A 26,914-nucleotide genomic window follows, 5' to 3' on the forward strand; every position below is an offset into this window, starting at 1 on the left:
TCATTTCCAACTAAAAAGATGGAATAAACATAGCAACATGAACCAAGTGTGAGAACATGCCTGTACTCCTATTGCTTTATATCATGCTGTCTGTTCATAAGCTTTTGACCAGTATGGTGAAATTATGAGTTAGAACAGTATCATCTTTGTGTAGAAAGCAGCTGAAACCCTGATTTTCATGGAAGCTCAATTTAGAGATGTTCACTAACATCTTTATTGGCTTCTATTAAAAAAAATAAAAAAAATTAGAGAAGCCTGCACAGGCCTGTCTGGAAACTGCATTTTGTTCAAATCAAAGCCTTGAAAACGAAAGCTATTGTTGGAATAGTCTTGCAAATGAAATTGTTCATGCAAATAGAACATCTGAATAGTTTATACTACGAGTTGCTTTCCCTGTTGCTTGCAGTCCAAACAAGAAAGTGTTTTACTGAAAAAGAAAATGTGGTAAGGGTTAAGCCAAGCGTTTAATGCCAGTTTCTGGTACATGAATATTGGGTGCTGACTCTGTGTAACAATTATAAGGCAAAACAGTAAAAGTAATAGTGAAAAAAAACACTAAATTTTGTCATTTTCTTTTTTTTTTTCATCAATTGATTTTTATCTGAGGTTTTAGCAGTAGTCGGGGTTCTTACACCCAATGCGTATTATGACCCCATGAAAAAGGACACTGAAGTTTCTCTTAAATTTAAGCAGCTGACTTTGCAATAAGCAATCCCATATAGGAATGATAAAATTATGTGGCTAGGAGTCATAGAAAACAAAGTCAGTGCTGCTTAATGTTGCTAGAAAAATAAATACTAAAGCAGTCACCAGTATTCAGAATGGCTGGTTTGCAGCTTGTTTGAAAATGAAACAGGATTGAGAAAAGTTTCTCCTATGTACATGTCATAAGTTACCTCACAATGCATTACTACCTTCCTCAGTAACTATGAAAAGCATAGCTACAAATGTTAATGAATTAGGGAATTGGTTACTGTCCTGAAGTTTATAAAAGCTTTCTAAGAATTTCTAAAAAGTTTGCCTTAACCTTGAGTCTTAACTATGTAATCTGTTGTAGGCAGTGTTTTAGCAGCGAGAAGATGCTTGCCAGTACAAAATAAAAGTTCCTTCATTTAATACAACTCTGGTCTGTACTGTACAGTAGGTCAAACTTGACAAAAAGAAAACAAAACCATACAAATCTGCTTATTGGTGAGAGAGAGAGGGCAGTCTTGTCATTAAGAAGCAAAAAGCATAAATGAAAATCTTGGATTTTTGCAGTGAAGTGCATTTACCTGCACCAGCACTATCGCCAGCTGGGTTTGTGTATGATCTCTCAGTCCTAAGCCTTGCATGCTACCAAAAATACAAAATACCAAAGAAGAGAAGGGTAAAGTTGGAATTTCATTCAACTGAATGAAGACACAGGCCTGCCAGTATCTCAGACTTTTAACTGCAATATTTAATATGATTAGGGTTTTAGTTCTCCTTGAAGACATTTTAAACAAAAGTTTAGTGTAAGTTACCAGCAGTTAACGCTGCCTGTTATTCTGGTAGATATTACAGTCTTTCCCTCTCAGTTAACTAACACCTTCCCTTTTCTTAGTGAAATGTCACATCAAATGTAAATATACATAAGTTTTACAGGTTCGAAATTTCATATCTTTAAAATGGAGGTTTGGTTTATTGGGGTTTGGGGGGATTTTTTTGATGGGAAATGTGTTTTCCATGAAACAGTTTAGTTTCTACTGCAGTCTTTATCTCATGATGTTCTACATCCCCATAATTCAAGATGTGGCATTCCTAGTTAGTGTTTGCTCTGATGATGCTGTGTCATCACAGGATCCTGCGTTTCTTTATAACAGACAGATGAAGTGACCGCTTGGCTTTGGGTTGAGGTATTTTGTTTCACTCTGGCAGGTAGAGGAGGAGAGGACATTGATTCTGATTTTGATTAGTATCTCACGTGGTGTTCATGGTTTGGGTTTGAGAGTTTAGGGGAAGCGTTCAGCAGTATAGTCAAAACTGAAATCTGTTTTTGTTATTTCCCCCCCCTGCCCCTGTATCTTAGCCCCTTAATCCTTATGTTTATTCCAGAAAGCATAACAATGTATCTTCAAACTGTGACCTGATTATAAATAGAATGTGTAAATGTAATTATAGTCCCTATTAAGGATAAGTGCTGCATAAGTTTATCTTTGCATTTAAGAAGGGAGAATCTTTTAATTAATGCTTTAACCAGCGTTCTCTGCAGATACTGAGAAATTCATTGCAAGGAGCAGCAATAATGGAATGTAACTGACTGTATAATAAAATTTCTAGTCATATAACTGCACAGTCCTGTCCTTTTCTTCTTTATTACTAACTACCTGCTGGGCAGGGTAATAGGAAGTGGACAATTTGAAACCTTAAAATTGAATCTCAGTGTTTCTATGGACTTTCTAGTTCTTTATCCATCCTTTTCATCCTTACACATTCAAATTCTGCTCTTGAGACATGGTGTTTAAAATCAGTGTGTGGATGTTGTATGGGGTTTAAACTTCCCTTTAAGGAAACAAAGCAAAGCTTTAACCAGATTCATCAAGTATGTTTCTTTTCTGTTTGACAAATACTAATGAGTAAACTAAAACAATTCACTTAATTTAAATGCCAAAGTGAGAACTGTGGTGGGACATTTTTGATGCCTTCATAGTAGCCATTCTTAAGTGTGTAGCATGAGATAATTCTGTAACTCACTGGAGTTTTACCCCTCCAAAAATAACCTTTTTTTTTTTTTTTATACCATCCAAATGTCTCGTCCTACTTTAACCTCCTCTGTGAGAAACTGTTCACTTTTGAAATACATAGTTTACTTTGGAACTCAGAGATTGCAAATAATAATTACTGATGGTATTGTTAGAAGAACTGTAAGTCAATGTATATGAATCTTGCTGCTGCTGTTGCAGCTTGGGAGGTAATTTGTCATCTTGCCATGTTTCTTCTGGGCTAGATTGCGCCAGTCAGTTTTAATTTCAGTGCTGAAGAACTTTCATGCAGAGATCTAGTACTTTACAGCATTTGATCTTGTTTAATTGTGAACTGTTTTTACGACCTAACTGTGGTTAAATTTCTTTCCACATGTATCACTGTGCCAGTGTGTTCTGGGGAAGGTGGGAAATGAGTTTAAGTTGTCATTAATTTCATAGAATGAAGCTGCATCTTGGTATGACTGACTGCAAAACTTTCTGTGAAGTTCTTCTATGAACCTGTTATAAAATCACTGAAGTTCTTGATTGCTAGAGTTGTGTAGAAGACCTTTGCAGTGTTTTGGCTTTCAAAACTGCAGTTAGGAATTTTGCTGAATTCTTACTACAACGCTTTTTCTATGAGCATGAAAATAGATCTGATAGAAGCCTGTGCTATAATTTGGGGAGGTATTTAAGCTTGTGCATAATTGCCAGCCTGTAGATAGTCAGTTGGATTCTACTGTTTGCTTCTGTGGCTCTCAGGCCTTTAATATGTCTGTGGGAGATGGATAAACTTCCTTCTCATCGTGTTACTCATGAAGATTAAAGTTCTGTAATATTAGCCTGAAATATATTCTAAATCTCTTGCTGGTACTTGCTTCCTTGAGAATTTGAACTTTTATTTGCTAAATTTATCCTTTCATATCTATAAAACTTCTTTTTGAGGGGAAGGTGAGGAAAAACTCCATGCTTGCTTGCTTCAGAAATACCAGCAACAGTTATAACTTGAGTGAAGCAGCATTATTTTTACTTACTTGGCAGGCAAACTTTTTTTTTTTTAGTGTAGTACTAAAGGGCACTATTCTGGAGTACATTGCATTTGAAAAGAATAGAGAGTAATAACTGAAATATCAAGAGTATTTTGCTGTGTTAAAGAGGGTGATTGCGTGTGTGATATCCTTGGTGCAAAGAAAGTACAAAACGGGAGGAGAAAGTAATATCTCATAGATACAACCTTCTTAAGAACATTGTTGAAATTGGCTTACATTTTTGTCAGTGCTTAAAAAAAGTGAATATATAGAAAATATTCAGGATAAACTTGATTCAGTCTCCTTAGTCACATCCAGGAGAAAGTTAAGATGCAGCTCAAATCGTTCGATATTTGCCTGTATGAGAGAGATTGCTGATGGACAGTTCTTTAATGTAAAAAGCTTTAATGAGCTCAACGGCTTGAGATGGAAATTGGACAAATTCAGATAGGAAATAAGTCACAATTGTTAAATAGGGCAATTAATCATTGAAACAATTTACCTCACATGTGCAACATTGTCTCAGTATAAAGACTGCATAAAAGAGATTCTCTCAGATAAACGACGAGTTACATACTTGATGTTTTATACCATTTTACCTGGCTCATTATGCAGGAGACTGAAGCAGATGAATAAGATGGTCTCCACAAGAGCTCTCATCATTTGAAATTTATGAGAATGAAGCATGTGGTTAGATGGCAGCAATTAATTTTGTGCAAGTAATGTGAATTTGCTGGGCAATTTTCGTGTTGCAATGAGCACTACTTTGTAAGGTGACTAGTAGTTTTGAATTGCGGGATAGAAATTATTAGAGAATGCTAGGATCTAGGCTTGTTGAAAGAGCTTTAAACAAGATTTCAAGGGGGAAAGTGATAAAGCCAGTGTCACTAAAGATAAGCCTGGGACCAGCATGCCAGCATTTGAGGGATGGTGTGCTAGTGAGGTCCTTTGGTCTGCTATCTCAGTGGAGATAGTAGATGGAGATGATGCAGCGCAAAGATGTGAGGGTTATTTGATGTGTTAGAAGTACCTGAGAATGGTTATGCAGGAATTAGGACTTCAGTCCCTCAAAAAGGCGGCAGGATCAAAAGCCCAGCTGAAGTGCGTCTACACCAGTGCAAACAGCATGGGCAACAAACAGGAGGAGATGGAAGCCACTGTCCATCAGGATAGCTGTGACATAGCTGCTCTCCTGGAAACATGGTGCAATGACTTACACAACTGGAGTGCTGCAATGGTATCTGTAAACTCTTCAGAAGAGATAGGAAGGGAAGGAAAGGCAATGGGGTAGCCCTATGTGGTAGGGAGGGTTTTGATTGTGCAGAGCTTAGTGGTGGTGACAATAGGGTTGAACGTTTACAGATGCGAATCAGGGAGAAAGCAAACAGGGCACGTACCATGGTGGAAGTCGGTTATAGACCACCCAGCCAGGGTGAAGAGGTAGACAAAATATTCTTTAATGTTCAGCTGATGCAAGTCTCACTATCTGTAGTCTTTGTTCTCATGGGGGATTTCAACTTACCAGATGTCTGCTGAAAATACAACACAGAGGAGAGGAAACAGTCTGGGAGGTTCCTGGAGTGTGTGGAGGAGAATTTCTTGACACAGAATGAGCCAGCTAGGGAAGGCACCTGCTGGACCTGTTGCTAGTGAACAGAGAAGGACTTGTGGATGATGTGGTGGTTGGAAGCTGTCTTGAGCACTTCTCAGAGAAGTAAGGTTGAGGGGTCAGCAGAACTGCCACCTTGGATTCTGGAGGGCAGGCTTTGGCCTGTTTAGGAGCCTGGCTGGCAGAGTCCCTTGGGAGGCAGTCCTGAAAGGCAAAGGAGTCCAGGAAGGCTAGGCATTCTTAAAGAAGGAATTCTTCAAGGCACAGGAGCAGCTGTCCTATGTGCCAGAAGATGAGCTGGTGAGGAACAGACTAGCCTGGCTGAACAGAGAGCTTTGGATGGAACTCAGGAAAAAAATGAGAGTTTATGACATGTGGAATAAGGCAACTCAGGAGGACTGCAAAGCTGTCTTGAGCTTGTGCAGGGACAAATCAGAAAGGCAAGGCCCAACTAGAACTTAATCTGGGTACTGCTGTAAAAGTCAATAAAATAAGTTTCTCTAAATACATTAACAACTAAAGGAGGGCTAAGGAGAATCTCTGTCCTTCATTGGATGAGGGGGGAAACATAGTGATAAAGGATGAGGAAAAGGCTGAGGTCCTTAGTGCCTTCTTTGATTCAGTCTTCAATAGCAGGGCCAGTTGTTCTCTGGGTACCCAGCCCCTGAACTGGAAGACTGGGACCGGGAACAAGGTGAAGCCCCCATAATCCAGGGGAAAATGGTCAGCAACCTGCTACAACACATAGACACACAGGTCTTTGGGGCAGAATAGCATCCACCCAAGGGTACTGATGGAGCTGGCAGAAGCACCTACTAAGCCACTTTCGGTCATGAGCCATGAACAATCCTGTCTCATTGGTGAAGTCCCAGTGGACTGGGGGATAGCAAATGTGATGCTAAGGGGAGGGGGAGTGTTTAGCTTTGAGAAAAGGAGGCTGAGGGGCAGACCCTATCGCAGGCCACAGCTACCTGAAAGGAGTTGAAATTGGGGGTTGATCCCTTCTCCAAGAGAGTAGCAAGCAATAGAATGAGAGGAAATGGCCTCAGGAGCAGTCCTGAACAATTGATGTGGAATTACTTGGTTGGAACTCCTAGAAGGTCATGCACTGCACCATGGTAAATACTCATGGGTCAAGGCCTTGCCAAGGCTGAAATGGGGAATTACAGCTGTTGCTGTATTCTTAATTACAGTTCATTCAGCTTTCAGTTCACACACAAAATGCAGGCACTAAGGAAAATGTGTTAGTGATACAATAGTTAAAATATGTTGCTGTTAGAAGGAGAAACAACAGTGTCTCCAGCTGTTCATGGATGATGGATGTGATCAAATTTAATGAAATCCTCACCTGCCACATAAAGGTCAGTTTTGACAGGGTCGATTTGCTCACCCCGTCCTCTCATTCTGTATTCTTTATTGCCTTACAGTTTATGAAAGGCGGCGATATTATCTGAAAATAAGTTCAGAATGAGGAAATGTTACAAACTTTAAAAAATGGTTAGGATCGTCCAGACTCTTCCAACTCTGTAGTTAACATGCGAAGTTGTATGCTTTTTCTGAGGTGGCATTTTATTCTTGTTTAATGAGCGTTGAATTAATATTCATCATCTCCGTCCCCATTCCAGGTGCAGGACAAGTTTCGTTTGGACCTGTCTGATGAAGAAGCTGTCCATTATATGCAGAGTCTAATCGATGAAAGTGTCCATGCCCTCTTTGCAGCAGTGGTGGAGCAGATACATAAGTTTGCACAGGTGAGTTACCTTCTCAGTTGGTGGTCTCTGTGAAAGATGAGTGAGATGAGAGGTTGCAAGTGGTTAGTTCAAGACTTAACTTCATTGTTTATTTTTTGTTTTAGTTAGTTTCTCAGAAAGTTAGAAGTGTGTTCTTGCTGCCAGGACCGGAGAGCAAGCTCTTAGTAGTCCTAGAAACATTTTTAATGCATCTTAGCAAACATGCTGAGTGGGATGTAACTGATTGTATGACCAAAGTAAGAACCACAAATTGGAAACATGGAGTTCTGAGGGAACAATCCAGAACTTCCTTAGTTTTCATTCCCAAAATAAATGATTGAAGATAAGCTTCCTTTCTTTCCTACCTCTGCTAGACTTCCATAACTGTGCATTCCAGCTAGTTTTTTTGATCATTAACAGGCACAGCAGATTGCACAGAAGGGGCCAGGAACTCTTCACATAACAGCATCTGTATCTCCTCCAACATTGCACTGTACCACAGAACATGATCCCCACCGGCTATGTGAACATTTACCCCTTGTGTCAGAGGCCTCAACACAGATGGAGATCCTGAGGGATAATGCAGTTTTTCAGATTTGGGGCTGTAGGAGGTGGCTGAGACCTCTCACTGGGACAGTGAGAATTGGGCTCCTTGCTTGTAGGAAGTGTGCAGTGCTGGAGTGTGACCAGCAGGTTGAGGGAGGGGATTCTCCTCCTCTTGTCAGCTCTGGTGAGGCCCCATCTGCAGTTCTGCATCCATCTCTGGGGCCCCATCATAAGAAGGACATGGACCTATTGGAGCAAGTCCAGAGGAGGCCACAAAGATGCTGCGAGGGCTGGAGCACCTCTGCCACGGAGACAGGCTGAGAGAGCTGGGCTGGTTCAGCCTGGAGAAGAGAAGGCTCCGGGGAGACCTTAGAGCAGCTTCCAGTACCTAAAGGGATGTTGGAACTAGATGATCTTTAAGGTCCCTTCCAACCCAAAGCATTCTGTGATTCTATGGTGAAAACCAGGAAACTTATCTAAACATAAAGAAATCGTTACTTTTAACGTGGGGATAATCAGACTGGGAGAGGTTTCCCAGAGAGGTGGTAGAGTCTCCTTCTGTGAAGGTACTTGAAATCCAATAGCACAATATCTTGAGCAACTATTTGTGTTTGATCCTGTTTGAGCAGGGAGGTTGGACTAATGGTCTCCAGAGTTCCCATCTCATGCATTATCTGATTCTTGCTAATGGTCTGGGGTGGTAATAAATTACTGTCTCCGCTATTTTTATTATTTCAGTTTATTCTTGCTCTAGTATGGGGGATGAAATGTTTAACCCATGTATATGTGCTGTGTTACTACAAGCCACAGTAAGACAGTAAGATGTTTACCTCTCATGTTGAATACAACTCTGTTTACAAAAGCATTTCTTCTTTGAATTGGCTGTGTTTTTTACCTAAAGCCATCTGACATACTTCGTTTGTGTTTATCGTGGATTTAAGATATGACACTGTTTGCCTAAAGTATTAGACTCATGACAAGAAATGGAATTGAGAGGAAAAATGAAACTGGTCTGAAAAGCCAGTCATTATGCCAGGGTTTTTTCATTGATTTTTTTTTTTTTTCAAAAAACTGATCAAATTCTGATATAAACTATTTTTATGGTTATCCATTTTGCTAAAGGTCTTCCAACTAATTTGTTGTTTCCTGCAAACTTAATTTTTATTTTGAAGAATTGCACAGGCATGCAGGGTAACAAGCAAAAATGTAATTTCCATCTGCATATATATTTAATAAAGGTGATCTTTCACATGAAGTGAAAAAAATGAGTGTAATTATATGAAAATGTTGCAAAATTTGTTGTCATTCATTATGGATTACTTTGAGCATAGGGTGGAGGACAGTAATTTAATAAGATAAAGTGAAAATTCCTAGCATATACCTTGGGGTTCAAGAAAAAAATAATTACAAAGATTCAAGATTAAAATTTTAAATGCTTCCAATATATGTGTAGACCTTTATTTTAATCACATACTGACAGTCACTTTTTATAAAGGCATGTGTTTTATTTCATGTGTTTTAGGTGACTGCCAGCCTCTCCCTGTTAATTGTTACGGTATTTGTGAAACTGTATTACAAAGTCAGAGTTTACAGGTTTGATTTAGGTGACCTTTTTCCATTCAGCCTTGTTCTTGCTTGACCTTTCTTCAGCATTTACAACTGCTTTTAAAATCTTAGGATATATTCTTTCAGAATACTTAAAAGTACACACGAATTTGAACCCCAGGTTTGTAGCTCCCAGCACTGGTGTTGTAAGCAACAGGCTGATGCATACAGTGTGCAGCAGACACCGACTGCATCTTCCATTCATATTTTGGGGAGTTAAAAATCAAGCCCACAGTGTGTATGGCACTTTGGGTACCAAATAAGCTGATGTGACAGCTGTGTGCAGGCCTGATCCAGTTGTCTCATTGTGGTGTTTTTACCTCCCCAGCTTGGCTGATGCTGGGTTCCATCTTGGATACTTCAGGGATGTTTCTCCTGAGGCCCTCATGCACTGCTCGAGTTTGCTCCCTCATGATTTAGCTTTCCTTTCTACTTCTGGGATTAGGTACCTAAAATACAAACCATAGTTGCTTCTAAGTGCATAAGGCATCTCTTGGCTCCATGTGATGTTAGATTGGAGTTCAGATTATTGCCTTCATTCATGTTCAGATTACACTTGCACACTTCCCTCTGTTTGTAAGGACCATACAAAAAGAAGAATCACAAATTAGCACAAATCAGCAGTTCACGAGTTTTAAGAATCTGAGCTCTATGTATTTTTTAAAAACTTACAACTAATCCATCGCAATTAAATGTAATTAATGCCTGTTCTCTTTATATTGCAAGTGATATAGGATGCTTTATAGTGGTACTTAGTACTTCATTAGTCAAAATCATTATCTTTTTGTCTGAGGCAGTAAGAATATGCTGGAGCCTTCACAGTCTGTAGATTGTTGAACAATTGAACAATTAATGCGTCATTGAGTTTCTTGTAAGGGGGTCATCCCGCACAATGGCCAGCTGAAGAGGCCAGTGGCCTTGCTGTCAGTAGTAATGTAAGCTGCCTTAAAAAACCCAACCAAGCTATACATAAGTATTACAACACATGCTTAAACAGCAGATTTCAGCCTCTTGCCATCCAATTTTTTATTTGAAATGCCCTTCAACCATTGTTTTTTGTTTGTTTTCCAGTAGGTATTCGTCCTTTACTGCCTCTCAAAATAGGCCAAGGAGGAATCTGTCTACTAAAGTAGTTAAGAGCTTTTAATAAGGCTGATTATTATATTAACTGTGTGTATTAGTATTCTGTGTGTTACTCTGTAGTAAGTAAAGCTCTTAGATAAAGCAATTTAGATGTTTTGGTATCAGCTTGGTATTGTTCTTTTGTAACACTATAGTAAACTGAGTTCAGTTCAAAACTGTGTCATGAAGCCTTTAGTATAGTTTCTGATGTATCTCTAACCCATTATACTGTCAGATATTTTACAGAGCTTTTTATGTTGTACTTGTCTCCTTAATGGTTATCAAAAAAATGTTGTCTCAAAAGTAAATAAATTTAACATTAAGAATAAGCTAATAGTGTTGTACAATAGTGCTCAAGAGGAGAAAAAGTGCATAGTAATTCTAGTTGGTACTAATGAAGACTGGATGGCCATTTCTCCCTGGAGAGTCATTTTCATCTTAGCAGCATTATATATTTCTGCAGATGAAGGAAACAATCTTCAGTTGAAGTGACTAATTTCACATTTTTACATTACTAATTTCACATTTTACTTGTGAAGTTAAAAGTCAATGCAGTTGCATTCAGGGCTCATGTTAAGCAGTGTTTAAAAAAGGAAGACTGGGGGATAAGGGGTGTCCCACCTAAAATGTAGCTGTGCAGTCTGGGGTTGTGCTAATGCTTGGCTGCTCTCTGCTTAGGAGCAAACTCAATTTAAGCTGTAAATGTTCCATGGTTTTATAATATCTCCAAGCTGTGGTCGCAGTGCTGCTGCATCCCAGAATGCAGCTGTGGTTCATTTCCCTCAGGACCAGGGCTTCTGTTTCCTCCTAATGGATACCAAAATAAAAATGGGAACATCTACCAGCAGGATTGTGCAGATTGAATGAAAACATTTGTCAAGGGGCAGATAGAGCTGGTTCCCATGCTGTTTATTCACCTAAAGGATTGTGAAAATTGCCTGCCTTTAGGTGTTTTGCCATGTTTTTAAACATGTTCAATTTACGTGTAACTTAAGAGTACACCACTTTGAGAGCAAACCAAGTTAAATAAATGCTGTGCTGTGTGTTTTTTGTTTTCTTTTAGTATTGGAGAAAATAAGCCTTTTGCCTACCTGTGGTGGAAAAAAGCAAATGCTCAAGAAAGAGACTTTCTCAAGCCCTTGTGGACTTCACCAGTTTTGGAAGGCAAAAGCTGCAGGTTTGGTAGCATGAGAATAGAGAGTTCAGGAGGTAGAGAAGCTTTCTGAGTCTCTGTTCATTGAAGGTTCAACGCCAGCCATTATTAAAAGGAAAATGGCTGTTTTGTACCATCCTTGGGGCTCAGATGCTGTGGCATTTTTTCCCACTAAAAACATTTGAGCCTCAAAGGCTCAAGCCAAAGGTAACTGGAATGGGCTGTGGTAAATTGTTGCACCTGCTATATACTTTCTTATTTAAAAGTAAAATCACTGCTGTACAGAATATAAGTATGCACAAAGTTACAACAGTGAGGCTACAGTTCCTCCATGCAGAAAAACCACGGTAGTGGTAGTCCCCTTTCTTCCCTTCCCACCAACTTTGTTCCTTGTGTAAGTTCTAAATGTAATTCATATGCTCCTTTATTTCCCACCCTGGGCAATGTTACCGTTTAGAAAGGACAAGCATTTCTTCCCTGCTAAAAAAAATGTTTTAAAGTGCTGATAAGTTAGCCAGCTGTAGGCAGCCAATTAAATCATCACTAACAGGCTCAGCAACCAGAATGCACAGTGAGCGGTTCATTATTTCACATTTTAACTCTGAATATTTTCTGTACAGTGATTATATATTCTTGACTCTAATAAACTCTTTGTTGTTGCAGTCTTGATGTGTTCTGGTTTGTCTTTTAATCTTATGTGCTGAGACATGGTGTACTAAAGGATTATGTTTATGATTCTTGGCTTTTTGCAAGGATTTTCACTTCTCAGTTTGCTTGATGTGGGAATAAGGCCCCTGATAAAATGACTTCTGTGCCACATGTTGAGTTCATAATGAATTTGGTTTGAATGCTCAGCAATATAATTAGCTCTTCATGAATGTGTGCATGTCTTCAAAGGGTGCTATTATACTCCTGTATTTTTTTGTAATAATGACTTAAGTCAGGAAGAAATTCCTCCCAGTTAAAAAGATAAGGAGGACAGATTTGAATTTGAATCTGAATCTGACTAATATTAGTGAGTCAGTCTTGCTTTCTGCTTTTCTTCACTAGCAAACACCAGAAGAGCTTTGGTGGAGAAAACCCCACCGGGGCTGTGATGGGCCTCTAGTTATGCATTACTCAAATTTTCTACTTAAGAACAACATTGGTTCAGCCCCTCTTTTCCCCTGTGTGTGCAACTTAGAGGAGCTGTTACTACCCCAGTTATTTAGCGCTTGTGTTAGCTGTCAAAACACAATGCCACAGCGGAGCCACAGTAGAACCTCTTACCTTTAGCTGACTGTTCTTTACGAAGTGGTAATTATCATTTTCTTCTGACGTTTTTTAGTCTTCTTTTCATCTGGCAGAAATACATATTTCTCTACTGCCTCCATTTCCCAAGAACTCATTCTGCATGCTGTGTTTTATAATATCTTCCAAACGTATTTCTGAGAGCACGGATTTTTCAGGCATTAAAAGAAAACTCTGCATAGAAATATGTGGTTTTTGTTTTGAAGGAGCATTGTACATGCTCACACAACTTTGATTTATATGATGTGGCCACACTTTTATCTGAGTTCTTGACTCCTGACCCCCAGCTCTTTCAACTATATTGTAGGATTTTTCTTCTGTTTCTTTTGAAGAAGACTTCCTCTTCCCCCAATTAGCCCATCACTAATTATGAAGGATACAGGCATGAGCCACTCTTTACCAGCTGACCAGACCATGACTCCTCCTTAAAAACCAAAAGACATCATCAACTTCATCCTACAGCACATTCCACTTTGCAGAAAGGTTTATAAAGTGTTCAATAACTGTTATAAACACATGACAAATTAATACATGGTTGTTCACTATGTCTTATGGTTTAAAATTAGTAACCTGGACTATGCAACTGCCTATTGAAACTATACACTAAGTCAGTTACAAATGTTAGCATGTGAATCCAAATGGTATCTGAATATGATAGGTAAGGCTTAGGAAGACCATGACTTCACTGTAAATCAATGGCTACTTTATAAATGGAGAACATGAGGCACAGTGGTGGAAAAGCTTGCTTGGATCAGTGGAACTTAATCCAAACAGTGTGCTCATATGTGTTTCTGCTTATTGAGTGTATCCTGTGTCTATTTTCAGTGTATTTCCCAAAGTAGAACATGTACCAGGTGAGCACTGACAAACTAACTGGGTATGTCCCTGATCCAACTGGTGATGTTTCTGGGGTTGCTGTGCATATTCTGTTCCCAGCTTTTATGAACCCTTACAGCTGAAGAACAGGACAGCACTGGGACTGCTACAGCATACTAGATGTAAGTAAATGTATCTGTTTAAGTCTTGTCATCTAAATACCAAATGTTGAAAATTGTTACTAAAAGTCCACACTTCAATAGATGTTTTTAATCCTTATATACAAAGCAAGTTGCAACTTTGTTTTGTAAAATATGATGGCTCTTAGAACTTCGTGCAGCATCATGTAGTCAAAGTAAAACAAAACAACTGGGGGGGAATAAGCCATTTTGTTGTAAATTAAAGGTGTTTTTGTTCAATATATTAGTCTAATGCAATGACCTACTGAAGTAAGACTGTTTTAATAGTTTATCTGTTGTGGCTCAATATCTCTGTGTAGTCCAGTACTGTGAGTATATTATGTGTTGGTCTCTAATCTGAATCCCTTGAATAACTCCTACTACCAGTTTTGCCGTGAGGAGTACAAGTCTTAAAGGTGAAATCCTATTACGTTGTACAAAGGTAGGTCCCCAGTCAGACCAGGGAAGTGTAAGGCGTGTAAACACAGATTCTACATGAGTGATGCTTTGAGCTCCATCATGTGTATCATCAGGGCATGATGCAGCTGTTGGTAGGAAAGCAGGCTGTACCAGTTGTGTCACAGTAATTTGTCAGAGGCCATCCTGTTAAGTCTCTCCAGGAAACATGACAGAAAAAAAAAAAAACAAACAGAACAGTCAAAAAATAATTTTGCCCTGGAATTATTTTACCCAGCAGTTGTATTTTGTATAACTGCAGTTGAAAAGTGCTGTGAAGCAGTTTGTGGGTGTTTTATTTGCTTTTCAACATCCATCTTGTTTTCACGCTGATTTTATTGTCCCCTGAAATCTCTGGTGGTCTTTCTTGGGTTGAGGGTGAGGGAAGCAAAAGAAATTGTTCCATCTTATTTTTTCCTCCCCTACCTATACAGTGTCATTGGTTGTTTTCAGCTGCCAGTGCATCAGGAGCAGAAAGTGATACAGACTTTCTTTTGGGGGGATGATTCAGTAACTGCCAAAGTAGGACTTGGGGGGGTACGGGTGGTGTTACGGTTAGGGCATGAGAAAGAGAGGCATGGCCTCTTTGCTTTAATATGAAAGGTATATATCCTCTTAACAAGAAATGTCTTGTTCTTACAGACAGTTTTGTTCTTGTGTGTAATCTAAAGTAAAAAGCACTTCTGCAAGGCTTTGGAAGAATAATGGCTTTGGAAAAGGGAAGGAGGAACAGAGAATGGGAATCTTAACACCTCTTTGCAGAGGAGGTGGCAGCAAAGAGAGGCAGTATTGCTAAGTGGCCTTTTGTAGTCGGCAGAGGTGTTAGTCACAAGACCTGGTATCATCACTGGATGGTAAAATACAGTGGTTATTATGAGGTATCTGAAGCATGTACATTTAAGAAGTCTTAAGGGAGGCATTGAAAACAGATTGCAGGTGGTTAAAATAGGTTTTTGTAACCTTTTCTGCTGATGGGATGATTCCTTGTCATAGAGAAGGTACTTTAAGTGCAATATTGGTGTCATCCTGTCCTTCCAAGCATCTGTGATTTAGATAAGACTCCATCAGGGGGTAAGAAGTTTCACTTTGGAGTGTAAAATACCAAACTCTGGTTCCTTATGGAGTATTGAGGCATGAAGTGGTTCATCTGCATGGGTTCAAACATGAAACAGCAAGAACACTGCTTGGAGAGGAATTCATAGCTCAGCTACATACAGGCATTAATCGGGATGGTCCTTTCCAAAGTGGATTAAGCTATACCACTGGGGGGTACTTAAAATTCAAAATATAGCCTTTGTAAAATTTGACAGAGCTGCTTTGAGTTCCTTCCCCTGACAAAAATGTGTTTATCCTAAGTATTTTCCTAACCCTTTCATCATGGGTGAAGGATCATAAGGTGGCAAAGTTGCAGAAGGGGGCAAATTTACAGAAGGGAAGATGTTCAATTCATAAACTACAGTGCACAGAAAGTGATGTGAGGGGAGGACTGAACCTCTGTGGGGACTCTGGGGAGCTCTGGTATCAGTTGTTCCATGGCAGAGCCTTTCAGTTTGCTCCAGCCTGTAGTCCTCACAGTGACAGTAAGATAATGGCTCTTTCCTCATCTTGTTAGTTGCTAAGGCATTAATTGGAACATGCAATGGGTACATCGTACAGATACACATTCCACAGTGTCACACTGCTTCATCTCTCCTTGATCTATAAAATTAAGATGTTTTGCACAATTCTTTTTTCAGTCTTCTTTCACTGGGAATCATATTGTGAAGTTAATCATAATGAAAGGCTTTTCTCTCCCATGTCTGTTTAATATAACATCTCTTGCTGATTAGAGACTGAAGAACCCATATTGTGAAAGAATAATTGATTTATGATTTTTTTTTAAATAGGTTTCTTTTCTAGCACAGTCATACATAGTTTTCTAGCTAAGAAGATGGGAAGTAATTAGGCAAAAATCTCTTCTTTTAACAAACCATTCACAAACTACTTCCCTTTGAACTTTAGATAGAATAACAAGCTCTGTGCCTGCATGCAAGTACAGAGCAGTGCCTATTCATCTTGCCTATCTGCCACTGTGGTGCCCTGCGACAGGGGCACTGTGTTCCCAGGACAGGAACAGAGATTTTTTTAGTCTTGTGGTAAATACTGGATTGTTTTTATACGCCTGTATCTATGATGTCACCCATACTCAGGGTGTCTGTCACCTTTCTAATGCTATATCATCATCAACTGACGTACGAGGGAGAGATTTCTGATGACAGCACATCTGGTCTGTGTAGCTGTGTCTGTTCCCTTAATCCTTCTATTTCATCTTAAACTTGGGGTTTTGTTCCTTGTTGCTGCCCCTGCTGGGAGCCGTTCTTGTGTAGATAACTGTTTCTGTACTGATGCTGAGGTCTGATCATGCAGTCACTGATCTGGCTAATAAGTTTTGTGACCCAGCAGAGGTGAAGGGGACATGGCTGATGCTGTAATGATTGTCTGATTCAGTCACCAACCTCAGGGGTGAGGACAGGAGCATGTGTGGCCATGAAGCTCTTTCTTTAAGGGAGTGATTCAGCTGAGGTCTCTGACCACCATCTACCAAGGCAGCACTACCCTGGAAGCTATTTCTTTTCCAAGGGAAAAGCCTAGCAACAGACCTTGGGATAATGGATGAAGTATTCTTAAAAGTGGAGTGCATGGCGGAGAGCTGCCTATCGTAAGAGGTGTATTTGGTGGCATCCTGAATGGGGTTAAAAATAAGTGTTGTATAGTTCAGAGGTGGTTTATGTGTTTAGTCCACACAGTTTACTAAAGCCTCTAGGTGGTATCTTTTCTGTAGTGGCCCATATTGCGTTTATCTTTTCCACATTGCAAACCACATCCCAGTAACAAGGTACTGAGTAGCATCTACTCTGCAAATGAGATGACAGGTCTTAGCTCCCATGCTGATGGACACTGTATTTGAAATGGGGGCTGAGAGGCTCTGTTACACTCCTGGCTGTGGTTTTCATTGTCTATTGGCCTGGAAGATTTTTCACTCTTTGAACTTCCATTTCCGTCCCAGCTCTGTAAGCTCAGTGGTGCAGGACTCATTTTTAACTTGTCTCACACAAGTTGTACCTTGCTTGGGGCTTTAATTTCAGATGGATCTCGGAAATGCCATTATAATCTGCCGAATGGCAATGCGTTTTGATCGCATTTTGCATTCAGGCTAGGTTTGTTGCTTGTATTTGTTCCGTACCTTAGAGTTGAAAGCTGCCTGAAGAAATGTACTTGCTGGAGCTCCTGTTCCTGTCAAACACAGTTCTGGCAGTTCTCTCCTGCTGTCTTAGAAAGCTGTAGGAAAAACAGCAGGAATGAAAATGTTTCTTTGCTCTCATAAACTAATGCTAAGGTTTGGTACATACAAAAATAAGGTTTAACTGAAGCACAGCAAAATAAGGTTATCAGTTTTCCATCTTAAGCAAGCAATAGCCACAAGATGCATTCTCAGGCCTTTTTATCAGCGCCCATGTTTTCTGCATTTGCGTCATCCAGTTTAATGGATACCTGATCCTGATTTAATGTGCTACAACAGACAAATTGTTTTATTCAATGAAGAGCCAAGGGATATCTAAAAGCTGTTTTTTTCTACTTTAACACCACATAGATTGTAAATGGGTGTGTTCAAGAACAACTGAGAATTATGAGTCCCAAGGATTATTTTCTCATTTACAGTTTGAGCTATGTGATAAGCAAGAAGACCAGCTAATTTAAATCAGAGTAAATCAGGACACTGACTGTTCAGTCTTACATCTCCATTATGTATATATACAAGAGGTTTACTTAGTGTGTTTTTCCACTATTTCATTATTCTGCTGCCCATGTTAATACCCCGGTCATGTACCTACTAATGATCCTCAATAGCAGCCTTAGTGTTGAGCCTTTTGTTCAGTCATAAAGATTGTTCTTCTCATTACTCAATTTTTTGCATTTTGAGTTCTACTGCATTACCACTGTGGTTTGCCATTTTCCAGCTATGGTGTTGTTCAAAGACGAGCACAGTTCTAATAGCAGGGTTATCCTCTGTCCTAACTTTTGTGACTGCAGAGTGTTGACATTGGGCTAAAATATCTCTGAAGATGTGTTCACTGGTCAAAAACTTGACTACAGTTTACACAGTGGACTGTACTGTAATACGTAAACATGAAAAAGGAATGTGGGGCCATTGTAGGTGGAGCCATACAGACACAGATTGGTGCAATTAATCCTACTAGATTAAAGCTGCCAACTGTACACATGCTTAAATCGTGTAGGTTAAAAATCTACAGGATCCTGGTCAATTGCTACCCTTGGATACTTATTGAATAATCTCTTCCTTCTAGTTTGCCAGGCAACCAGGTAAGGGTCATCAGCCTGAGCTTTATATAGTGATATTTGGATCACAAATTAGGGTTTCAAAAGGAAGTTTGCATAAGGTAGTTCCCAGATCCAGCCAGTATCCCTTCTGGACTCTAGCTGTTGCTCTAGAAAAGCATCGGTTACCTATATTCTCCATGGTTTATTTGTCAGCCTGCCATGGAGGTCAGCTACCCCAGGCCATTTCAAATAGCATTATGTGCTTAGTTGTAGCCAAATTGAGCAACCTGTTGTAGTGGAAAATGTCCCTGCCTGTGGCAGGGTGTTGGAACTAGATGATTTTTAAGGTTCCTTACCACCCAAAGCATTCTGTGATTCTGTGACATTGAAGCAAGGCTTATGTCCCTAATTTAGGATGCTCTCACTCTGGAATTAGTAGATTTAACTGACTGTACTGAGTAGATTTTCATGGACCGTGATGGGAACTTAAATACAGGTTGAAATGCACTCCACTCCTGGCAGTTTTATTTTCCAGTACAGGCAGTTCCTTTCAAGGACCAAGTAGAGGGCATCCCTAACTGAATCTCCCAGTTCAGATCATACTAAAGGAGTCTGAAGTCCTACTAGTTGTGAGAGGGGAGGTTCAAGGTACTGGGCCACCTCCTTAAGAGGGGGTCAGAGTCATTGGTACGCAGACATTGCTGCTCTCAGAGCAGTGGAATTCACTGTGACATGTGGATTAAACATGCATCCAGATGATGCTTAGGCTTTAATTTGTAGGACTCTGTGGTCACACACTTGTTTTCTGAGGTGAGTCATAGGTACAAGAGTGTTCACAGAATGGGTTAATCCCATCACATTTTCACGCAGTTGGTTACCTTGAAAATATCATTGTTTCCATTGAGCCCACTTCTGCTGGAGTTCTAGAGCTTCACATACAGTGAAGTATTGGGAGCACAGCCCTGTCACTGAACACTGAGGTACCTCTCCCACATTCAAATGCCAGTGAACTAGAACGAGTGGTCTCCTCTCAGAACCATAAGGGGTGGTGGTGTCCCAAGAAGATGGACTGCTTTTAACTAGATTTATTAGTGGATGATGTTGTAGCAGGCAGTACCATCTTTTAGAAATACCATCTTCTCAGAAGCTGGAACAGAGTCAAATGTATTTCACATCAACCAAGCTTAAATCATGGAGTAGATAATTACATTGCCCTAGGAAATCAACTGGCTGTTCTGTTATGCCCAGTTTTGGGCTGTAAATCTTCATGTAGCATCCAATTGCCATGATAGCTAGGCTTCAGATGTGCTTGCTCTGATCTCTATTCTTTACCTGATTTCAGGTATTTTGTGAAGCTTAAAATGGCAAACATGTTCTGGTCCAGGTGAAGCATAAATTATTAACTTTTGTAAGGCAGAGACTTGCATAAATTGCCTGAAGTTAAATATGTATTTGTACTGATACTGCAGTTTGCAAGTGCCTGGTGAGGATTTTATTCCCCTCCTATTTTGTGTAATTCCATAAAATTTAACATGTTTGTCTCTAATCTGAATGGGAAGGAGGCTACTTTTATTTTCTTTTGCTTAATTTTGATATCATTACAGTGAATTTCTGCTGGCACAATAAAAGACAGACTTCATCCCAGTGCTCCATAAATATCATGCCAGCTCTTTGCCATTTCATATCTATGAACAGTTTATCCAGTCTCTAATAAATCCTGTCTATCTGGCAGCAGGGATCCAAGCGGTTCTTATTTCATCTATTGCATCCATCTGTGTTGTTTTCTTTTGACCTTTTACAATTGTAAGCTCTTTTGAGCAAGGACCATGTCATTATGTTTGCATAGTGATTCTCACCATGGGTCTAGATTCTCTGAGCATTCCTATAATACTAACAAGTATGGAAGAAACTGGCAGCCTGAGCCCAAATGAAATACCACATAGAATCACAGAATGGTTTGGATTGAAGGGACCTTAAAGCTCATGCAGTTCCAAACCCTGCCATGGGCAGGGACACCTTCTGCTACAGCAGGTTGCTGCAAGCTCCATCCAGCCTGACCTTGAACACTGCCAGGGATGGAGTATTCATGACTTCTCTGGGCACGCTCTGCCAGCACCTCACCACTCTCACAGTAAAAAACTTCCTTATATCTAACCTGAAGTTCCCCTGTAAATAGCATAGCTAGGTCTTGATAGCTAACTGTAAAATGAGAATGGACACTACATAGCTACATAGAAGACAGGAGAAATCCTCTGAAGAAACTGTATACCTTCTGCTAGAAATAATTCAACTTGCATACTTTCACTTTGATCAACCTGTAAATACCAGAAAAAGATGAGGGGTTCTTTTTCTAAGTCAAAGTGAAAAGAACTGTTAAACTGTATAAATACCCAAGGACATCTTCAACCAGATCATGTTGCTCAAAGTCCTGCCCACCCTGACCTTGAATACTGCCAGCAATAGGGGATCTGCCAACTCCCCCGGCAACCTGTGTCAGTGTTTCACCTTTCCCTTCATAAAGAATCCTTATATACAGACTGAATCTACCCTCTTTCTGTTTAGAACCATCACCTCTTGTGCTATCACAACAGGTGCTGTTAAAAAGTTTGTTAGCATCTTTTTCATAAGCTCCCTTCAGGTACTAAAAGGCCACAGTGAGGTCTCCCCAGAGCCTTCTCTCCTCACAGCTGAACAACCCCAACTCTCTTAACTTTAAGGTGTGCCTTTGGTCCCCAGTGTATTTTGAGTGCTTCTCATCCTTTTAAAATGAACACTTCACATCCTACTTCATTCATAGCGTGGCACACCTTTTCTGCCCTTCGACATCCACTCATTTCTGATCACATCCCGTGGGGTTTCATATCCATTAACCTGCATGTCAGAAGTTAAACAAGACTGTCTTGGAAATGTGAGAAGAAAGAAAAGTGCAAAGATTTGCAACAAAGCAGTCCTCCCCTCCAAGCACCTGGTCATAGGAGCCAATCCAGCTTCGAAAAGCAAGTTACATAGCAGTAGGTAGAGTAGGTAGCAAAGACATGGCTGTTTGGCTTTCACAGGCCAGAAGTCTTCAGCCCTTGAGGTGCTTACTTTGTATATGTCTGAAATAGTACTGACGGTCTTGATAGAGGGGTCTGAATTCTTCTGTCAGTGCATAGACTTACCATGTAAAAGATGTTTCCATATGCTATGCTGTAACCACCTCAGAAAGAAAATTACTTGTAGGATCACTTATTGCTTCAATATTCCATCTTTAGCCATACATTTCTACCATTTTTACCCCTCTTTTCCTCTCCTTTCAGTTTTTCTGCTTTGCCACAGGAAAATAATTGAAATGAGCAAAAATACTAATGCTAAATAAATTCCTTTTCCAGTTTTTGTTTAAGAAAGTAAAGCAAAAACTGAAGGAAGAATAGAGGGAAGCATTTGAAAGTGATAATAATAATAATAATAATAATAATAATAATGCCATAAGGAGAAACTGGCGTTATACAACCCCATCTGTTAAAAGGCTTATTCAGGGAAGAGATCTCGGAGTTCTAATAAATCGTTTTAGGAAAATATCTTTTCGTGCTCAGTAGCAGTGAAAGAGCAACTGAACATTAGGATTTGTTAGAAAAGGAATAGAGAATGTGCAGAAAACATCCTCATGCCACTGCGTGTTTGCATGTGCATCTATACGCTGAATGCAAGCAAAGCTATGGTTGTCCCATCCCTAAATGGATTTGTTGGATCTAGAATATAGGAAGATGAGTGAAAGGGTAAGCAAGGGAAGGAAATGACTTGCAGCAAAGGCTCAAGAGCTGGACATGGAAGCTTCAGTCTAGAAAAGAGATGGCTGAAGAAGCAAGTCCAGCAGAGGACCACAAAGATGATTAAGGGTCTGGTCCATCTTTCCTATGAGGAGAGGCTGGGAGAGCTAGGACTCTTCAGCCTGGAGAAAAGAAGGCTCCATGGGATCCTAACAATGTGTATAAATACCTGGGAAAGAAGGGCATGGTGTCAGACTCTTCTGAGTAGTGTCCAGTGAGAGGACAAGAGGCAACGGACACAAATTACAACATAGGGAGTCCAACCTGAAGATAAGAGAGCTTTATTTTTATTGTGAGGTTAGTCAGATTTGGGGACAGGTTTGTCAGAGAAGCTCTGACATCTCCATCAATGGAGATGAACAAAAACCAACTGCTGCGGGTGACCCTGCTTGATCAGGGCTAGGCGGTCTCAAGAGGCCCCTTCTATCCTAAGCCATTCTGTGAAAATCCAGAGTAATACAGAACAAGAAATGGTTGTTTTTTTCTCTTTCTTAATGAGCAGATGGTATGGAAAGAAAGTCAGCAAGGCTGATAACAAATAAAAGGAAATGTTTTTACACAATGCATAATTGAACTATGAAGCTCCTTATTGTAGTGTTTTGTGGATGCAAAATACCAATTATATAAATGGATGGAAGAAACATTTATCAAGGTCACTTAAACACACAGTATTACCCACAGTTCTTGAATTTCCTTAACCTACGATTCACTGGAACTGAGAGAATACAACAGAGAAATATGAATATATTCTTATCCTTCTCACCACTCTTTGGACTTTTGTAACTGGTCACAGTTGAAAACATGACACAATACAGCTGACCTTGCATATGGTCGTATGTTTAGAAGTGTAAAGCATGTTCACTTTGTGACCCATTTTCATTGCAAACAGCCTGTAAAAAGCTCAAGAGAGAAATGGGTGCCTGTCCCAGAAGAAGAGAACATGCCTTGAACAGAGGAAGAAATTATATACATAAAGAGCAGACCTGTTGAGCAAGAAAGTTCCATTCTTATGTCTGCTTCTGATGAATGCTTTATCTTAAGGCTTTCTTTAAAGAAATGTTATTTAAAATATAATACAGGAAATAGCATACTGAAAACTATTCAAGCACAAATGAAAATTCCATATGCTTTTCAGTGGCTTGGTGTATTCTGAAGCATATAAGTATAAATAAAATTACCTTAACAACTTAAGAGTCAAATGGGAGTTAGGAAATCATTTCCTATTGAAAAGCACAAGAGTATAGCTGTGTAGTAGGAGACTGAAAAGTTTCCTGATTTAAAAGCAAATCGATCAGTTTCAGGGAAACATGGAACATGTGCTGAAAGAATGTTTCATCTTAATTCTTGGGCAAAATAGTGAAGAACTTGATTTGCACAAGCCAGAAAACTGACAGTCTCTGTAATGGATTAAAATTGAGGAGGCTGAGCCCTGGGGGTATTGATTTTTGTTTTGGTTATGACAAAGAAAGCAAATCAGAAAGCAGCTACAGTCTTGTCTTGCAGTGCAGGGAAGGAGAAGTCTGGATAAGGGAGTTTTCTTATTTCTGAAGTCCTGTATATTCAAACTGAGAAGAAAGAACAAGTGGAAGTGACAGGGTTTTGTGCAAAGAATCTGTACGAGGTTGCAAACGTTGAGCAATTAGACAGCGTGATTAATTGAAGTCTAGGCAAGAAAGTTCTTTTTTGAAGGTGAGAGCAGCTGAAGCTGCCATTGAACTGATGTCAGTGGGACGCTATGATTAAATACATTGTTTTTAAAGTGCTGCTGTACCCTGTGGTACGGTGATTAGGAACCCAGTTCAATTACATGTTGGTATTGGTTGAAACTTTTTTCCTGCTATTGCCTGCACTGCAAGCCTTTGGAATGAGATGGTGAAAAGGAGGAACTCCAGGTTGCTAACCCAGAAAGGCTGTTTTGTCTGGGTAGGAAGAGCCCCATGCAATATCACATCTGTTTCTTCAAAGTTCATTTAGGATAGCCCAGCACTTATTTTTTTTTAGCTATTTCAATTCCCCCCTCCCCCCCCCCTTATTTGCCTTGAGGCCTTGGGGGAATAGTGACCATACTGAGCCTGATGTATGCTGTGCCTTCAAGCTGTCCTGAGCTTCATCTGGAGAGCTGAACATAGCTGTAGATGTTCTGAGACCCATTGTCTAGTTTGATTGCTTTCACAACATTCTCCTGTTATGTGTGATGACAATTAAAGGACATTTAAAACATCACAAAGAAGGGAAACATGATGCAGTGATGAAAGCAGGATAAAAACTGGTTTTATTTAAATATCTCAGGGAGAGAAAGAGTGCTTAAAATGGATCCTAAGAAGAATTTGAGTGTCTGTGGTGCTGAAACCACCCATTGAGTCAGGCAGGGCTTTGACAAATATCTTGGTTTCTCTCTTTGACATTAAAGTTCATGCTTCAGGATAAGCACAATATTATGCCTGGTTTAAGCAAGACCAAAATGTAAGTCATGTCTCAGAGCAGGCAGCCCACTCAGTTTACAACAGAATCAATCTGATGGGTTTGTTCCAAGGAAGTACAAAGAGGTTCCCTTCAGGAAGCTCGGACATCACACAGAGTCACAGCTGCCACATCACAACCATTGTCTGCTACTGATGGAGCTTTTCTGGGAGAGGGGCCAAATTCTGTGCCCTTTCTGGACTCCAAGCTGCAAACCAGGGGTTGATGTCCTTTCCCTCGTGCCCATAGGCTGTTCTGTGATTTCCCTCAGAGAACTCTGTACTGCGTGACTAAGCAAAAGCCCACCCTTGCTCCATGGATGAGAGCAAGGAGATGGCCAGAACTCCTCTGTGCGGTGTGATTGACCAAGCTGTTGGACTCCTCTGTAATTAGAGCTCACAAAATCAGCTAGTACTGATGACTGATTGATATTAATTAGCTTTAGGATATAATCCCTTCCGTCTCTGACTAGTCGAATACTCTCCTGAAAAGTCTTAACGACAGAAAGAGGAAAAACCCCCTCTTGGAAAGTGCTTCCATATTCATTATTCTTAGCCCATTGGCTGCTAATTCTTCACTGTGCGAGCTCACATTATCTTACATTGCAGAAAAGACACTACGAGAGATGTTATAGATAGCATTCATCAAGACAAAGAGCTTTAAAAAAGCACTTTCAGTCCATAGCAGTCAGGTCAAGCCTACACTCCAGTGAGTCAGTCACCTCTCATTCAATTTGGACAGACTTTTCTAAACCTCAGCATGTAGTGATTTTGTTCTCTTTAACCATTCTTCCATGGAAAGCTTTGCTATGAAAGTAAACCCTGGCCATGATGACAAATGGAACTGAGGGTGTTGGAGTTTTCTCCTTTTCCCAAAAGAAGCCAAAACTATAGATGTATTTGTACATGTATGTTTAATTCATGTTTGTTTTCAAAGCAACATTTTCAACCAGTGGAGCTCTTCTGTTCAGCAGATTAATATATGTAAGTAATATTTGCTACAGGAAACAAATCCAGAGTGATGCAGTGGTACATGGGAGGCTGCTCTGAGAAGAGGAATTTTTCCCTGAAGGTAGTAGAGCTCATTGTGGGATTCTACTATAACCGATGCAGGGTGGTCTCAGTATGTAAAAGAGACCCCTATCAAAAGGAAATTACTCTCTGCTGATCACACAGACATAAAAAATGATGCACCACTTCCAAGGGAAATGATTTACTGTCTCAGCCCAGGAGCCAAAGAAGAAGGGCTTATTTAATATTGTTTCTTACTAAAGGATGAGGGGAGGACACCTCTGCTGTGGCTGAAAATGCTTATCTCAGATCTTACTCATACTGACTTTCCATGTGAGATGCTCTGTAGCAGCAAAACCGGTTTGGGATAATCTTTTCTTTCCATTGACCTGCGGCTCGTTCTTGCCTCTCTGTGATACTTTAATGAGATTTTTGCATATGAATTTGAGGCAATAAACCAGTCACAATAGAAGAAAATGGCAACAAAAAGAACTAACCAACAGCAGTTAACCTGAAGTCTTATTTTAGCGTCATAGTCGTCATCATCTTTTTCTCAAAAAAATAAAAGAAAATATGCATAGGACGCTTCACATGACCAAGTCTGGCTTCAGCTAAAAGGGGTCACTATTTGGAAATGAGGTCACCATCTGCATAATTATGATTCTTGGTGCGTCATCATATATCTTGGTCCTGAGATAAATAATTCATGGTGATTTCTATGTGTCTTATCATAGACTGCGTAGATGAATAGACCAGGGCAAACATGTTTAATGCAACACAGTGATCACCCATCACTCCTTTGGTTTCTTTAAGTATTACATTTGCTTTCTTCTAAAGTGCAAACCCAAAGGGGGCATCTGTTGGACATTCCAAATAACGCACTGGAACAGTTTGTTCCTTGAACAGTGGAAGTATGGAAGAACTGACTGGTCTGTTATGGAGGAGTTGCTCAGCTGAATTTTCTTGGGGTCACTAAAGTGACGGTGTTTGTTGGTTTGGGTTTCTTGTTTTTTCTAAAGCTTGACAGTTCATAAACATTTCTAGTTCAGCTTCTCTGTTTAATGATTCTTGGTCTC

The 26,914-nt window shown here is 39.9% G+C and overlaps 1 protein-coding gene across 5 annotated transcripts in view; it reads left to right on the forward strand.

Annotated features, from left to right (window-relative positions):
* Positions 1-12,160, forward strand: part of PIK3C3 (phosphatidylinositol 3-kinase catalytic subunit type 3) — a 72,235-nt gene extending 60,075 nt beyond the window's left edge. For 3 of the 5 annotated variants that reach the window (XM_062613386.1, XM_062613383.1, XM_062613385.1), the window contains exons 25-26: positions 6,968-7,093; positions 7,493-8,108. In XM_062613386.1, the coding sequence (XP_062469370.1) occupies positions 6,968-7,093; positions 7,493-7,939 (573 nt within the window). In that variant the 3' untranslated portion in view covers positions 7,940-8,108. Of the gene's footprint in view, positions 1-6,967; positions 7,094-7,492; positions 8,109-11,408 lie in introns of those variants that run through there. The other 2 variants (XM_062613388.1, XM_062613384.1) reach the window with 2 other exon arrangements.
* Positions 12,161-26,914: the final 14,754 nt, after the last annotated feature.

The sequence above is a fragment of the Pezoporus occidentalis genome, unplaced genomic scaffold, assembly GCF_034315485.1.
Source record: "Pezoporus occidentalis ecotype Australia unplaced genomic scaffold, CSIRO_AGI_Poc_V1 ctg166, whole genome shotgun sequence".
In the NCBI taxonomy this organism is placed as follows: Eukaryota; Metazoa; Chordata; class Aves; order Psittaciformes; family Psittacidae; genus Pezoporus; species Pezoporus occidentalis.